This window comes from Cantharellus anzutake (assembly GCF_015039405.1).
Source record: "Cantharellus anzutake strain C23 chromosome Unknown EI90scaffold_132, whole genome shotgun sequence".
Taxonomy (NCBI): domain Eukaryota; kingdom Fungi; phylum Basidiomycota; class Agaricomycetes; order Cantharellales; family Hydnaceae; genus Cantharellus; species Cantharellus anzutake.
In genome coordinates, this window is record NW_024067082.1 from 85,383 (window position 1) to 100,576 (window position 15,194).

The following is a 15,194-nucleotide window of genomic DNA, read 5'->3' on the forward strand; positions in this document are numbered from 1 at the left end:
GGACCAGCCGTAGCGACCCGTCCTTCTTTTTGACAAAGAAGACCGGGGCTCCCATCGGAGACTTGGACGGCCGTATGCGCCCATTCTGCAGATTCTCGCATAAGAACTCGTCTAGTTCTTTCTGTTCAGGGCGTGAGAGGGGGAAAGTTTTCCCTCTGGGCAGTTTAGCGTCCGGCACCAGGTCTATGGCATGGTCCCAAGGCTTCCGGGGGGGTAGCCGGTCGAAAGCCTCTTTCGAAAACACGTCCCGGAAGTCTTGGTAATGACCTGGCACTAACTCCTCGAACGATGCGGGCTCTGCGTCCGGCTCACAAGCCTCTTGGGCCATTCGCTGGGAGGGCGTTGTAGTCGCCCTTAAGTCATGGCCCCACCCCGAGGGGATGATCGCAGCATAGATCCCGTCCCCGGGTTCTATCAGGGGGTCCTGGTCGTCTGGCACCCATGGTGACTGGCAGGACGATGGGCAGCGGGACATGATAACCCTCTGTCGCGCCCAGTCCACTTCCGGGTTGTGGTGTAGTAGCCATGAGTGCCCAATGATGAGGGATTGTCGTCCTAGGTTCGCAACAGCAAAACGGGCCCGCTCTGTGTGTCTCCCGAATGTTAGGAGGGCTTCTAGCTCCTCAGTTATGGCTCCATTCTCATTTGGGGTCCCATCGACATTACGGACGGGGATGGGCTGTGGGAGCGGGGTCGTCCCGAGCTTGTGCTTCCGAACGAACTCGGGGCTCACGAAGTTCCCGGTGGCCCCGGAGTCTAGGAGGGCGGACACAGATACAGAGGCGAGGGAGGTCAGGGTGGTCAGCTTCACGGTAAGGTTGAGTGACCTGGGGGACTGCTTCGAGAGGACGTAGATAGCGGGTGGGGATACCGCTACTTCGGGTGCTACCCTTGAGTCTCTCTTGCTTTCACGGGCTGAGGATGCATTTTTCCTCTTTTTCTTCGCGATAACTCGGTGGAACTTCTGCATTGGTGTTGGCTTACACGTGCTGCGGTATCTACACGAGTTGTCCGCTACAGGCAGCCGGGACGCATCCCTCACCAGTCGCCCTCCTGAAAATCCTCTTGGGGACCTTCCTCCGGCCCTCTCTGCTCCGTCTCTGGCTCTCCCGTCAACTGGCTCTTCAGTCCTTCCATCAGTGCCCGGAGGTCTTCAGGGTGGAGGCGTCGTACCCGACGGACTTTGGGGTGCTGGCACTCCCGGGCAACATGCCCTGGGGCATTACAGCTGTAACACAGCCCGTTCCTCTTCTGGTCGATTCTTGAGCGATCGAGGTCCATTGGCTGCGGGCCTGCTCCACTTGCATGGTGGGCTATAGGAGTCGGGGGTAGGGGTACGGGTGCGGGCGTGGGGCGTGGGTGAGAGGGGGTGGTAGTTGGTAGGGGTCGTCCCGGCGGGAGTGGGGGTCTAGACAGGGGTGTGCGGGGCTGTGTTGCCTGGAAACGTCGCCATTGGTTATCTAGGAGGGTGGCTTCGCGTTTCCATTCAGCCCAGGTGGTGGGCATGGGGCGGAGGCGGTAAATGCTCTCGCGGAGCCGGGCGTTGATTGCTTGCTCGAAGTGGTCGACTAGCCCAACGTCACCTAGCCGCGAGGTGGGTCCTAGTATTTCGAACTCCTGGATGACTTTATCCACGGAGTCGCTCCCTTGTCGGATGTTTGCCAGTTTCTGCCGGGCTGTGGCTTCCCGGTTTGGATCCTGGAACATGGCATCGAGTTCTGTGTTGAACTCGTCCATGGTGAGTGCGGGTGAGCTGGCCGTCAGCAACGTGATGGTGCGTTGCATGGCCCACGCTCCTGCGGTCCCTCCCTTCATATAGGAGAGCACGAAGAGGATCTGCGAGAGGGCGCTGGGGAACTCGGCCGCACGGACGTGGAAGTAGATACCACATTCAGCTTTGAAGCGGTCGAGATCCTCGCTGGCTCCCGAGAAGGGGGTAGGAGGGGCAACCTTGGGGCCCTTGGGTCTGGGTGCGGGTGTTGGCATAGGTGGGGGGGCAGGAGCGGGTATGGGGGCAGGTGCAGGTGCGGCCCGGTTCAGGGTGTGACTTTCGACAATGGCCTGTAGCTCTTCAAACCGGGCCAACAGGTCGTCATACTGCTCTTCTGACACCATGGCAGGGGAGGAGGTAGAGGAAGGGTAGTTGAAACCTTCTTCTGCTGTCAGGGTCGCGTCCGCGGTCGAGGCGGTCCGGGCATAGCGTCCGGTGCTGAGGACCTCACGGGGGATGGATCGGGTGTGCGTACTGGCAGCCCCGATGCGGGACGGCAATCCCTGGCCACTTAGACTGAAGTGGGAATGTTGAGTTATTATTAAAAGGGGAACTATGCTACTTACCTGAAGTGGGAATGTTGAGAAGAAGGTTACTTCTTCGGTTCCCACCCCAGGTGTGTTTATATACATGCGGCTTGGGTCACATGAGGTCCGCCATGTCACCCCGCATACAGCCGCAGTCACCCGGGTGTCCCTGTGGGGGATCCTGAGGGTGTATGCTGCACGCGCGCACACTAGGTTGCACCCTAGAGCCGTCCGGGGTCGTCCGGGGCTAGGCACGTCGTGTGTGCGTCGCGGGCGGGTCAATAATACATGGATATAAGGGAAAGGTCGTCCGTGTGAAGTAGAAATAGAAATAGAAATAGAAATGGAAATAGAAGGGGAAGTGGGAGAGGGATAGAGGGGGAAGGGGTATGAAGGAGGGGTGCAGGGTGGGAGAAGGGGAACCGGGTGAGGTGGGCCCGGGTGGAGGCGGGTCAGGCGGGTGTGCCCTGACATTCTACTGCGGTCAGACTGCACCTAGAATCCTTATTGTCCTCCCTCGCCTAAGCTATTTTAATGGCTAATTAGAACTTGGCTGCGCTGCATTTGTTGCAGTTACCTATTTCAAATTCCCTATATATACCATTAAATTTGCTATGACTCGGTGATTCTGAATTCAAACTTCGCATTACTATGCATACGGCTGTGCTGAGACCTTCAGCTGATTTATTCCATTTTTATTTAGTGACATTTAGTTAAAATGAGACTGAAATGGTAGATGAGTGAATTATTCAGGTTTAAAACTGAAAGAAAAAGTTGCTAGTAGTCAAGAATTACTCAAACGAATGTGTTATAGCTCTCCACTTCATTAGAATATCATTCCCTAAAATTCCCGCCATGGTCCATCGTAGTTTAGTGGTTATCATGAATTTCATTCATATTCCCTGATTCCCCTTTGTATTATCACATCCTAATCCTCCATATGCATTGTTCATTGTTATAGTAGGTCGTCCTTGAAGATATCATATTTTTATGTATTTTATTTAGGACTCTGGACCTCTTGAAGCTGTCTTCCCACGCGTTTTCAGGTTTCTAACTTCATGTCCTTGTATCTCATTCATTTCTGGATGTTTTCTCACGTTCTTGGTATCATAAATTTTCATTTATTCCCACCTTTCCAATGGTACTAAAGTTGTGTTCTATTTCCTGGTATTCGTTGAGTTAGCAAAAGTTCATGTGCACATTCGGTAATCACATGCATCGTTCCCATAGTCGTTCGTATGCGGGCACCATTTCCGTTTAATTGTTCAGGATTTATGATATGCGTGGGTGTTTATATCTTTCATATGGGCTTCTGTGATTTATTTCAGATTTTTCCCTCATGATCTAAGGTTGTTTTGCACTTTCTGTGCTTTGTTTTGACCGGGCTCTTCCTTATTTGGACGGAAATTGGTCTTCGCGATCTGCTGAAGTGCGGATCTCGGTTCCGACGGCTGGTTCCCTGCGCATCGCCACCCTCACATGTCATTAAACATGATGCAGATTTCTATATTCCCGTCATGGGTATAGCTTCACAACGGCTGGACCGTTTGGGCTGAAAATTTGCATAACTATAGTTCCCCATTTTTCATAATTTCCGTGTAAATTTCGTTGTATGTTTTAATTATGGATCCTATGCAAACATCGTCTTTTCTCTGAGCTCGGACTTTTGATGTCGCTATTCCCGTTATTGGATATCTCATTAATGCATGATCCTTTTATTATGAAAATTTGGGAGGATTAAGATTAGATCCCTTCCTTTCTAATGAGCCATCAAGCTTGTCTCGGTCGTTACTGGTTAGTCTTTGCGCTTGCTTTTTTTAGATGTTGTCCTCGTTTTGCAGGAGTTTTAGTCATATCTCCGTCGTTTATGGGTAGTTTCCCCTGTAATTACTTTCATTGGGTCCATTTGGGGGACATCTACATTCCCTATTATAGACACGACTTTGAATTTTGCATTAGTTCCTGAGGAATCCTTGTTCCGTGGTACTTCCATCCTTGGCTACGTGTGCGGATGTGGGAAAGTAGCTTCCGTGGAGGTTCTCTGATTGTTTTTATAGTCAAATCTTCGTCGATTGTCCTAATTCTTTGTTTAATATTTGCCATAAATTCCCCCGAGAATTCCGTCTCGTTGATGCTAAGCTTGAAATATTTTTGCTAATTTTCTTTCTTTCGATTTATCACGTATAGTCATAATAATTCGTAAAAATTCGTAAAGATTCATTAAAATTCAGGTCCTTCTATTTTCTCATATCTACTTGTCATATGAGGTTTTGTGATTTATCTGGCATATTTCCATAATGGGTTTCCATAGTGTGACCGTTATTTCTCCTATGGCGCTCCGATTGGTCGCCTCACCTTTCTCGCTCTCTCATTGGCTCTCCTTGTTTTTTCCCACCCTTTTGGCCCTCCTCATTCGCTGGCTTTAAGTGTGGACTTTGATGGCTTGACATCATTCTGATGTCCGCAGGGATGCAAACCTGACTGGGCCATTCCCAATCCATGGCCATCCATGCTCTCAATGGAGAGCACTCTCCTTTGTCACTATGGACATCAACACAGGTTCCAGGGCTCGGTCTCATTTCGATCACTCAGCATGTCTGATGGATTTGAATTTTCAGCCAGTTACGCCCTAGCGTTCATGTCACTCAGCTACCCTGATTCCGTGATCACCTACTGTGCCCCATCTCCCTCCATGCTTTCGCTTCCGCAAGTGGTTAACGTGGTACAGGTACGGACACAGGAGATGCAATGACTCCGTGCGATCATCCATGTAAGTTAACTCAAAATTCATCTCCCTCTCGATCAACATGGTTGAAATCTTCAAGACGGGCAGTTTTCCATGCTTTTGCTGGCATTTTGGCTGCATAAAAGTTGAATAGTGGGTGTGGGCCCCACTCAAACCCATTCTGTCTGCTTCTAGAATCATTCTCTCCCCCCCCTGTTTCTCTTCAAATGAAACGTTGGACACGACAAGAGGCTATCTCTCCTTGCTGTCAGTATCATTCTGTTGCCCTCTCCCCACCGACCGCTAGCCTATACACTCTAGTCGTTAATCCAGATACTCTACGATCAATTCTTCCCCCCTCAACGAACAAAACCCCTCCTTCCTCACCACATCCTCATGCCCCTCCCAGCCGATCCCTCATGCTGAAAAACAGCTGGCCTTCACCCTTCTGGACCACCATAATATCCGACACAAGCAACAGTGGTTGTTAGTAGACCTGCACGCCAGTATGCACATGTGACGGACAACTGAATACCACGCTATGGTGCGCAAGTCAGCCACGCTACATACCTCTGTTAGCTGTTATCTCCCTGCCGTTGCCGCCTCATGTGAAGACGTTTGGTGGCCTGCAGGTATCCGAGTGAAGGTATAAAATGCCCAAATTTTCCTTCAGCTCTCCCCTCCACCTCACCTCAACGCTTAAACGTCACCTTTATGTCATCCACCAACGTAGCTACCATGGATACTCGGCACAACAGGGTGCCTGGTATGTCCTGTGGAGAGTTATGATCGAAGCACTCCGATTGGTCGCCTCGACTTTCTTGCTCTCTCATTGGCTCCCCTTGCTTTTTCCCACCCTTTTGGCCCTCCTCATTCGCTGGCCTTAGCACGGACTTTGATGGCTTGACATCGTTCTGACGTCCACAGGGAAGCAAATCGTTGCAACCCTGACTGGGCCTTTCCCAATATGGGCCATCCGTGCTTTCGATGGTGAGCTGTGCACAATGTTCGCAGTAGTGGTGCTGTTCTTTCTGACTATGATCATCCACTCAGGATCCGAGGTTCGGTCCCTTTCCTTATACCCACTCAGGTGCGTGGGTTTTCACCCAGGCTATGCCTAACCATTTATGTCACTTGCAGACACTGCTACCAAACACATATCGCACCCATCTCCCATCAGTTCAGTCTTGGACTCTTCCTGTTTGTGTCGGCCCATGTACCGTCTGCATCAGCACCTATCAGATCCCAGGTTATGGTCTCATGCAACATCGTTCTCTCTGTCTGCTGTCCTGAGTTGAAGGATCTCCACCCGCCTCTTTCTCTCACTTCATCTCCCTCCCCAATGGCTCTCAACATCACTTTGCGATCTCACTTTGTTGGCTATGCTGTCTTGAATTCGAGACCGGAAATTAATAACAACTGTCTACACAGTGATCAGTGTGTACACACTTCCACTGTGAACACTGGTTCTTATCGTCCTAAATCAGGTACCGATGCCAGGGATGCAATGATTGTGAAGTTCGATTTCTTTGTGTCCGAGTCCAGTTCGGTCCCTTGGAGATCTCTTATTTGTTTGAGGTTCCTTTATCCCTCGATTTGTCAACAAAGAGTTCATCCCGTCCTCCTCGCTCTCCTCCTGTACTACTCTCCTCACTAACAATCCCGGAAGAGATATGCATCCTATTACTGAGATGAACGCATTTTTCGAATCCTCCTCCTCCCCTTTTCACCACCCTGATACTTTGTATCTGTATTCAATTTGTCTCCCTGTTGGCCAATCTCTTCTCTTTTGGCATCGTTGTATCTCATTGTACATTACCAGGACCGGGTCGCACGATGCCTGCATGCATGCCAATCCATAGGCTGGGACCAGCTTGGGTTCCGGCCGTTAAGTGCTCACACTGTCTGATTAGACAATAATCAATCACCATGCTTGTAAGGCTATTTAAGTGTTGCTGGATAGAGCCGGGTAGCCATTTAAATTGTGAGGCTGTGCGGACACTTTTTTTTTCTCTCACTGGGGTGCAGGAAGGATCGAGGTGGGGGAGGGAGGGCCCGCTCTTCCCCTACCAGATAACGATCCCAGGTTCTCTTACCTGTGTCCAAGGCAGGGTTGTGTTGTGCCCGATAGCGCGCTGTTGGGATATCATAGCACAGCATCCCTTGGAACCCTGCACCCTTCCCCCAAGTCAAATCCCTGGTGTGAGCCTTTTCCTTCCTATTTTATTGAGAGCTGAACTTGTCCAGAGTATAACCGGCATGAAGGTGGGGTTGGGAGTGTTGACTTCTAGGTAGGAACCTTTTGATGTGTTCAGCACTTACATCTCTCATTCCCACGCAGCGTTCCCATTTAGCATTCCCGTTTTTATTTTATTTTTCCTCTTGTCCCACTTTGGCATATCTGCTGCTCCCTGGGGGTTCCAATACTTTGATGCAAAGGGATCAGAGCATATCCCTCAAAGTGTTCCCCAGGCAGACGCGCCATTGTGTCTTTTTACATCCCTCCTTTTTTATTTTAATTTTTTTTGGTTTCTGAATAACAAATGCAGGAGCTATATCGAAGATAATTACCTTTATTCGAGGGAAATATGTCTCATGGAAGGGGATACACTGAGCCCGCAGTCGCAGTCACGTGTATGCGATTCCATCTCACCTGCAGTGTTTGTTGATGGGACAAGATGGGCGACCACCTACCTGCCTGGATCCTAACTTGCCTCCAGGAAGGCTGAGGTTGTGGGAGTTCTGCTCCCTTCTCCATCGCGCTTGTGCTTGGTGTTAACTGGTAGGTTCCCCCACCACAGCAGGGCTTGTAACTTACGCACGCTTATTGCGATGGCCAATCTCTGCAGGCAGTTATGTGGTTGTTGGGCACGGTTCATGCTCAGTGGACTGCATTCCTGATGCCGCACCCAAATGCGCTGGCTCAAGAATGCTCCTCCCAACAGATTCTGTAGATCCCTCCACACTCGACACCCTGTCCAACCCCTCCCTGCTTTGGTATCATCGACCCAATCCTTATCATCACCCAATCCCAATCTCGGAGATCCTTTCGGTACTCTAACACCCCATTGATAATGCGGCCTCCAACATTGATTTGAGTCGCACTGCTGTGCGCACAGATGCCAGTGTGTTGTCAGTTGTGGCTTGGTGTTCATATCTCTCTCCGCCTCCCGAGTCGTCGCGCCCACCATTAATGCCGTCCATCATTTAATTGTTGTTTAATGTTCTCATTTCACAGGACTAATCACAGGACTAATCACAGGACTAATCACAGGGCTGTGGTCAGACCCAACCCAGCTCATGCCGAGGTTTCCTCTGTCCAATCATATCCTGCCGCTCCTGTCCACTCTGTCAGGGCTCAGTCCTCGATCAGGGACAGCCCGACCTCAGGCCTGGGTGTCTGCGGTGTTCCGGGTGGTTGGGCGCTAGACCCTGTCCTCAGCTCCTCAAACTCACTGAAGGGACTAAGCAGGGATTGAGTTGTCATGTATTACAGAGGGTAACTACAACTTGCCTAAGCAGGGATTGAGTTGAGAAGAAGGGTAAGTTTCCCTATTCCCCGCTTGGCTACTATAAAAGGGAAGTGTACTGTACAGTTCATAACGTGACTCCGGGTAGAAGCCGAGCATGTTCCCGCGACTCGGAAAAGGTGTCACATGGGTTAAGGCGAGTTGCTCGCCTTGACCCACGTGATTTTTCCTGCGGGCTCACATGCGGGCTGAAGTTGTGAGAGATGGGGAGGTCAGGGAAGTGGGGGAAGTCTGGGAAGGTGGTTCTGGAGTGTGGTTGGGTGCCCTGACAGTGGGGTCAGGGGCCGATCCCTGACACACTCCCTTTTACCGCTCCTACCATTCACGAGTTGCCGCGCAACCTGACTACTCAATGAGTCTAGGTTTCTGCTTGGGTTTTCTGGCACGGATGCGCGGAACAGACCACATCAGCGGAGGTATGTACTGAACCTCCCTCACCACGAGAGTGCTCACAATTAGTCCAGGCCACACTTATAAAAAGCGCCTGCACCTTTACTTTCCCCCCTCTCTATCTCCTGGACTCGTGCCTCTCTCGGTGAGTAAGGCCGCTTACTGCTTTGTCTCCAAACTCTTACTCGTGCATTGTCGCTGCTGTTTCTGCTGCTGCCGCTCTCTTGACTCCCAGAATCGTCCATGCCTGCTCAGTAACTTCCTTTGCTTGTTTTTGCATTTCCCACCACCTCCCCTCTCTCCACCGTTTCATCTTTCCATTTCCACTCCTAATGGAGTTCACAAACTTTCTGGTTCACTGACTCTTCTCTCTCTTGACTTGCGCTGTACTTTGTACCTCTCTGTCTCCGTTTCCTTCATCTTTTTTGTCTCCATCTATTTTTCCGCTTTTCCTTTTTCCTTTCTGTATTTTGTTGTGCGTTCTACTCTGTATATGGACAAACAGGTCACGCATGGCTTGCTGCACTTTGCCTAATATACACTGGGCCACTTGGCCATCTCCCACTACAACTTCAGTATCACTAATCACAGGTTAGCAGTCTGCCCCCAGCTGACCTCAGGTTTCCGCCCCTGTTTGCCACTGGCTGGGAAACCTGGCTGCGCCCAGTCGAGACCACTTTGGCCTTCCCCTCATCGATCACGGATTTCTCGTGATTTATCGTGCAACTTAGCCTGAACAGGTCAAAGCATGCTGCCTCAGCTGAATGTTCCAGCACAGAGGCGCGAAGCGGACCATTCAGTGGAGGTACATACTGAACTTTCGCTGTTGAGGAGAGGTTTAAATACTACCTAGGTCGTGCCTATAAAAGGGCCTGGTATCTCGTGCTCCCCTGGTACGCTTTTGACCTGCTGCCGCTGCTGCCACCTACACATTACTCTATCCCGGATTTGCAGCTGCCAATACCGCGATTCTCAACTACATTCCCATTTGCTCCAGCTCCTAGCCTGTTTTCTTGTCTCCCTCCTCCTCCCCAATACTCCTCCTTTGCCGTCTCTTCTTTTGAATACATTGTCTGTTACTCCCTTTTCTTCATTGTATTTCATCTCTGTACATTAGCTTCTGTTTGCTGTTTTAGTTTTTACGGCTCTCAATTTGGCTGTCATCAGTTCTAGTAGCTTTGTGCTTTCCCTTTGTATGTATGAGAACACACGTCACGCATCGCACACATGCAGCTAATTTCACCACCTGCATGCTTGTCAGCTGTTGTTTTCATCATTACCCTCCTTTTTGTATTTACCAGCTCAAGAGGCTTCGACATCCTGTCGGGGCCGTTGCTACGCTAGTCTTTGCGAAATAACGTATTTGTATCCTGGCTCATGTCCATTGAGATAGCCCACACCAATTTGATAAATAATATATTTAACAAGGGACAAAAGAAAGAAAGGTATCGTGGACTAGATACCAGGCAGTCCACGTCACAGGAGATCACTGATCAAGGTGGGGGTGGTGTTCACGGAATTTTTTCTGTCCCTGCATCCCATAGATAGCGCCCAGGTCCTTCGGTCTTGGGATGTGCTCATGTGCAAATACCTGTCTATCAGAAAAAATGCAAAAACCATTCACCCTTTGCCAACCCAGCCCCCAGCCTCTTGATCCCCACTACAGGCTGATCCAATCCGGCACCACGAATAAAGAAAAGATCTCCAGGATGGGAGGGGAAAGAGCAACCCAACTCTCTGAAATGGAGATTTCCTCCCTCGTATTCTCCAAATACGGCTATTGCATCAAAGCCACACCAGGCAGATCTCCGATCCTTGTGGCACCGAATATCCACATTGAAATGGACCATCTGGCCAAAGAAATGGGACTTGATTTCAGATAGGAAACCCTCGTGATCCCGGTGCTCCCTTTCCCATACTTGATCGCTCTGTTTTGCCAATGACGGTGCAATCCTCTCAGTGTACATGTTGAGGATGTGGTAGAGTGGCTCGCATTTCTTTTGGAAGGGGTGATTATGTTCTTTCTCCTTTGAATCGGTGGAGATTCGAGGCGATATTTCCTATGGGAATATATTTAATTTAAATAATCAAGAAAACAATCAAAACTCATGTAGTGACCCTGTTGGTGCCAGTAACTTGGCCTTTCTGGAATAGATCCAATGATGGAACAAAGTGGTTCCGGGATTTCTTCTTGTCGAATTTAAAATTTTGATTGAACTCGCGACCAGCATTCAAAATTTCCTCCTTGGAAATAATCAGGTGAGTTTTGCAGCCAAGGATATGAAAACATACATGAATTGGGCTAAAAACATTTGGGATCCATATAGCCAGCAGGTTCCCTGACCGATCCTCAATGGCCACACCAGCCTCACTCTCAAGTAGGGTCCGGGGATGATTTGAGGAGAGAGGAGGGAGCTTGAGGTCCTTTGGATGTGACTGGCTCTTTGCAGGCGGAACAGCCCCATCATTGTGGCTTGCTATGTCGGCATAATCGAAGTCGGGTTTTACTATTTTGGGTTGCATTGAGAGAGAGGGTAAGAAATGGTATTAGGAACATACTTGTGTTCGTCATGGCATTACAAATATTGATATCTACTTTGCTCTCTGCCACCTCCACAATATGCCGGATCCGAGAGTCATCGATACCCTTTAGGCGCTCCTTGTGTGCTCTCTGGGACTCAAGTCTAAAATAAAGGTAGGTGGTTGATATCAACAAGGGATGAGATAACTCAACTCGGGATTTACGATGAACCGGACTGGTGCAATATTGGCCTCTCGATATTGGTCACGCTTCTGCTTCTTCTGCTTCTTTGTCTGTCGCTTTTCCTTGTGTGCTTTCATGGTTGTTGGTATTAAAACTGTGTTGATAAAATGTCTATGTATGCATGGAGAACTGAAAAAAAAAAAAGGGAAACAATTCAAAAGAGTATTGAATGGCTATAGGCATAAGTCATGTTATCATATAGCCTCTCAGGATATTTCTGAAAGAGATGCTTCATGGCGCTCCCCCAGCAGTTGGCTCTCAAACTATGTATGCACACTGCCCCAGTCGAATTATGGCAAACATTCAAGCTGCCTTGATGCTATACTGTTGGACATGAACGTTATTTAACACAAGACTGATAAAGTAAAACGTATAAGAGGAAATGGAGTTTATCACTCAGTCCCATTGTACGTGAACTAGAATAGATTGTAGAATAATCACCTAGCAAGTTTATCGCTGGTGTACAAGTATTTAATACATGATTTGTGCGAGATAGACAAGAGATAACGAAGTCACCTCAGTCCCATTGTACGTGAACTGAGGGAAGGTTGGGTTGTCCAAAAATTGGGTTTTTATAGTCAGGCACCATGAATGTGCACTGACTTTGGCACCAATGTGACCACGAAAGGCAAAAGGTGAAAATCTAAGACGCCACATGACTCAACATCAACAAACATGAAAGCATACACCATAATACCGAGAATTCTAACAAAATGTTTCCCTTCCAAATCCGCACTGGCAACCTACCTGGAAAACCGGATCTCTTTCATGAGCTACGATAGCGAGTCACCAAACTAGCCACAAGATTTCTTGTCGGTTGTGGATGATAAGTGTAAGTGCCTTGCAATATACGATGTTCACTTGCTTACTTATCGTGTCAAACTTCTAACCAAGCTCATTATCCATAAAGAGTTAGAAGAACAGAGCATTAAGGCCAAGCAGGTATGAGAGAGAGAAGGTGAGTGGGCCACAGAACTATGGTGGAACACGAGCAAGATTGGATCACAGTGGCAAGGCCCCATGATGGTGAAAATATTCTGGGTGAGTTGCTCACCCAGAGTGTTCCCACACTTGTGGCTGTGATAGTTTCTGGGCAAGTTGCTCGCCCAGAATGTTCCCACACTCGAACAATCACCATGTTTTTGACTGGGAGGTCCCTCCCACACTTCAAAAAGAAGTCTAGCACCCCGGCTCCTGCAACCAAACATTTATCCTTGAGTGTTATGGCCCCATGGGTCTCTCTACCAGGTGATGATGTGCCTTTGCCTCTATTGCTCCTCGATGCTTGGGTGGCCCAGTGCCAAATCAGTTTGAAAGGTGCTTGGTTTTTCCCTCAGGTATGCATGCAATTGACTTCAAGGTTATATTTTTCCATGATTTCCAATTTTTTTTTAGGCACAAGATTTGATGGTCTGCGAAATCATTGTGCCATTGGATCGTTGGTGGCAGGACCAACTACTTGTAGTGTTTCGGTGTCGATTTCCAGAGGGAAATCTTGGCGATAAGGCAGGTTGGACAGTCTCTGTCTGTGAGCATGGAAGCCAGAGCGCTCTAGAGCTAGCAGGTATGCATCGTGCAGTATTAACATGATCGCGTCTTCATTCCTGCTCACGTTGTGACTAGGCTACATCGATCTATTTCGTGTTTATACTAAATTCACGATTCAAGAGGGCTGCATTAAGTATGTGGACACAATGAAAGATATCGATGCACAAGCTTTACCCTCTTGATCGATCTCATTTTTGAACGTTCCACCCACCCAGCCCAATGCCTCCCACGACGCTATGAACCCACCTTTGGTGGAGCTGGAAGATTTGAGTGCATGGGCGGAATGTGGGATTATATCTCAACTATCGCACAATGATGCCATCCATGTATTTTGTCCTCCCAAAGTTCATCTTTCAACGAAACTGTACAATATTTTTCACATTTAGCTTGTATTTATTTTGTGTAGACAATCTATAATCGTCGTGGTCGTGGAACACTTTGGATTGTCAATTAAATCGTCTGATTTGTCTCTCATCACCTGACATTCACATGTAGATTGTTTGATTCGTCATGATTCCCATTCCCTGATGATTCTCAGTACTCTCACCACCTCACATTAACATGTCCGTGATGCCACCCAGTCGCTGTGCCTTGCCATCTCCAGAATGCCGCATCTCCAACTGAGAGCCGCGGACAGCGCCTTGCACCTGCTCACTCCACTGATGCGAGACATGAGTGACTTGGCCATCCACGGCGTCGCCCAATCCTTTCTCCCTGATTACGATCACATTTACTTTGTACAGCCTTCATTTTTTTTTTGGCGTGTGTACAGTGTGTCTGGAAAGCAGGGAAGTTCTAGTGACTTTCTGCTATTACGGAGATACTGAACGTGCCACGCATTGCAACCATCGGCACTGTGTTTTCACGTGTGTCGTTCACCTCCTCTTCGTCACTTGGGTAAACAAACTCCCTCACTTGGATCAATCCCATTGAAAATGATGACGACGTTCTAATCTCTTGCCACTCACATCTGCAATTGGCCATGTCCCTCCATCCAGAAGCCATCCGCTCTAGGCTTCACTGTTCTCAGAGGCAACGTTAAGTAGGTACAACCCATCTGCAACAACCCACTGTTAAACCCTTTGTGTGCAACCAAGTGCTACAATATCGGACAGTCGACTTTGGCCCTATATCACCTTTTCCCGATCGATTTGATTGGCAACAGAATCCGTGTACATGGTGTGGGGCTCTCCTTCTGGAAAGCAAATCTATCAAATGGTGTTGTTCCAAACTACTATCCCCTCTTCCTCAATTACCTCCTATGTTCCTCACAACATGTCTTGGGCGAATTCCAATACCCTGGCTACGTCAAACTGAATGGCCAAGCATTTTGGGTCCGATGAAGTCCCATGGGGTGGTGAAGCCACATTTCCATGACACGCTTTTCCCATGAAAAAAAAATACAAACCCCCAAACACCTTGCAAGCTCAGCTAATTCTACCGCAAATCATCCCGATGTCATGAAATGCAGTGTCAACCCTGGGTTCGGCTCGTGATGCAGCATTCTCACAAACTGCAGAGCCTGCTGCTCCAGCTGGACGCTTGGTAGGCCCCAATGCACTGGCGGAAACGGTATGAACAAGGATCAAAGATCAGCACTGTCGAACGTCGACTGAATTACTGTAGGGGCTTGACACTCCGCTAACCTGGACCACGTCTGGGACCTTCATACCATATAACCACACGGGACCTTCCAGTGCCCTGCGTCGGACTGTGCAAGAGTGGATGGCTTGCACGCATGCAGTTCCAGATCTGCCTTCTTCACTGAATTTTATTGTTTGGTGTCTCTAAGCATGTTTCCAAGGAAGATCAACACCAAGGTCAGTCAGTTCAGTACTGTGCATGTAGGGTACAACAGGGAAAATGGGAACAACAACAAGGTAGGTGGCCCTGTGTTCTATCTAATCACAGTAGGTATTATGAATCATAATACTTGTGC

At 48.8% G+C, this 15,194-nt stretch overlaps 3 protein-coding genes across 3 annotated transcripts; 1 reads left to right on the plus strand and 2 right to left on the minus strand.

Moving 5' to 3' along the window:
- Positions 1 to 10,340: 10,340 nt before the first annotated feature.
- On the minus strand, positions 10,341 to 11,819 carry EI90DRAFT_3088205 (uncharacterized protein). The gene is made up of 7 exons (XM_039062255.1): positions 11,678 to 11,819; positions 11,503 to 11,627; positions 11,236 to 11,450; positions 11,080 to 11,187; positions 10,631 to 11,003; positions 10,568 to 10,610; positions 10,341 to 10,538 (listed from the first exon to the last, which is right to left on the minus strand). The coding sequence occupies exons 1-7, from the start codon at positions 11,782 to 11,784 to the stop codon at positions 10,430 to 10,432; spliced, it is 1,080 nt and encodes a 359-aa protein (XP_038908883.1). The 5' UTR covers positions 11,785 to 11,819; the 3' UTR covers positions 10,341 to 10,429.
- An 865-nt stretch (positions 11,820 to 12,684) lies between these two features.
- EI90DRAFT_3021903 (uncharacterized protein) lies at positions 12,685 to 13,437 on the plus strand (the record flags this gene model as incomplete). Its single annotated transcript, XM_039057712.1, has 4 exons — positions 12,685 to 12,748; positions 12,794 to 13,044; positions 13,103 to 13,271; positions 13,331 to 13,437. 4 exons carry the CDS (start codon positions 12,685 to 12,687, stop codon positions 13,435 to 13,437), a joined length of 591 nt encoding a protein of 196 aa, XP_038908884.1.
- Positions 13,438 to 13,806: 369 nt separating this feature from the next.
- EI90DRAFT_3021904 (uncharacterized protein) lies at positions 13,807 to 14,433 on the minus strand (the record flags this gene model as incomplete). Its single annotated transcript, XM_039057713.1, has 3 exons — positions 13,807 to 13,969; positions 14,224 to 14,354; positions 14,392 to 14,433. The coding sequence occupies 3 exons, from the start codon at positions 14,431 to 14,433 to the stop codon at positions 13,807 to 13,809; spliced, it is 336 nt and encodes a 111-aa protein (XP_038908885.1).
- Positions 14,434 to 15,194: the final 761 nt, after the last annotated feature.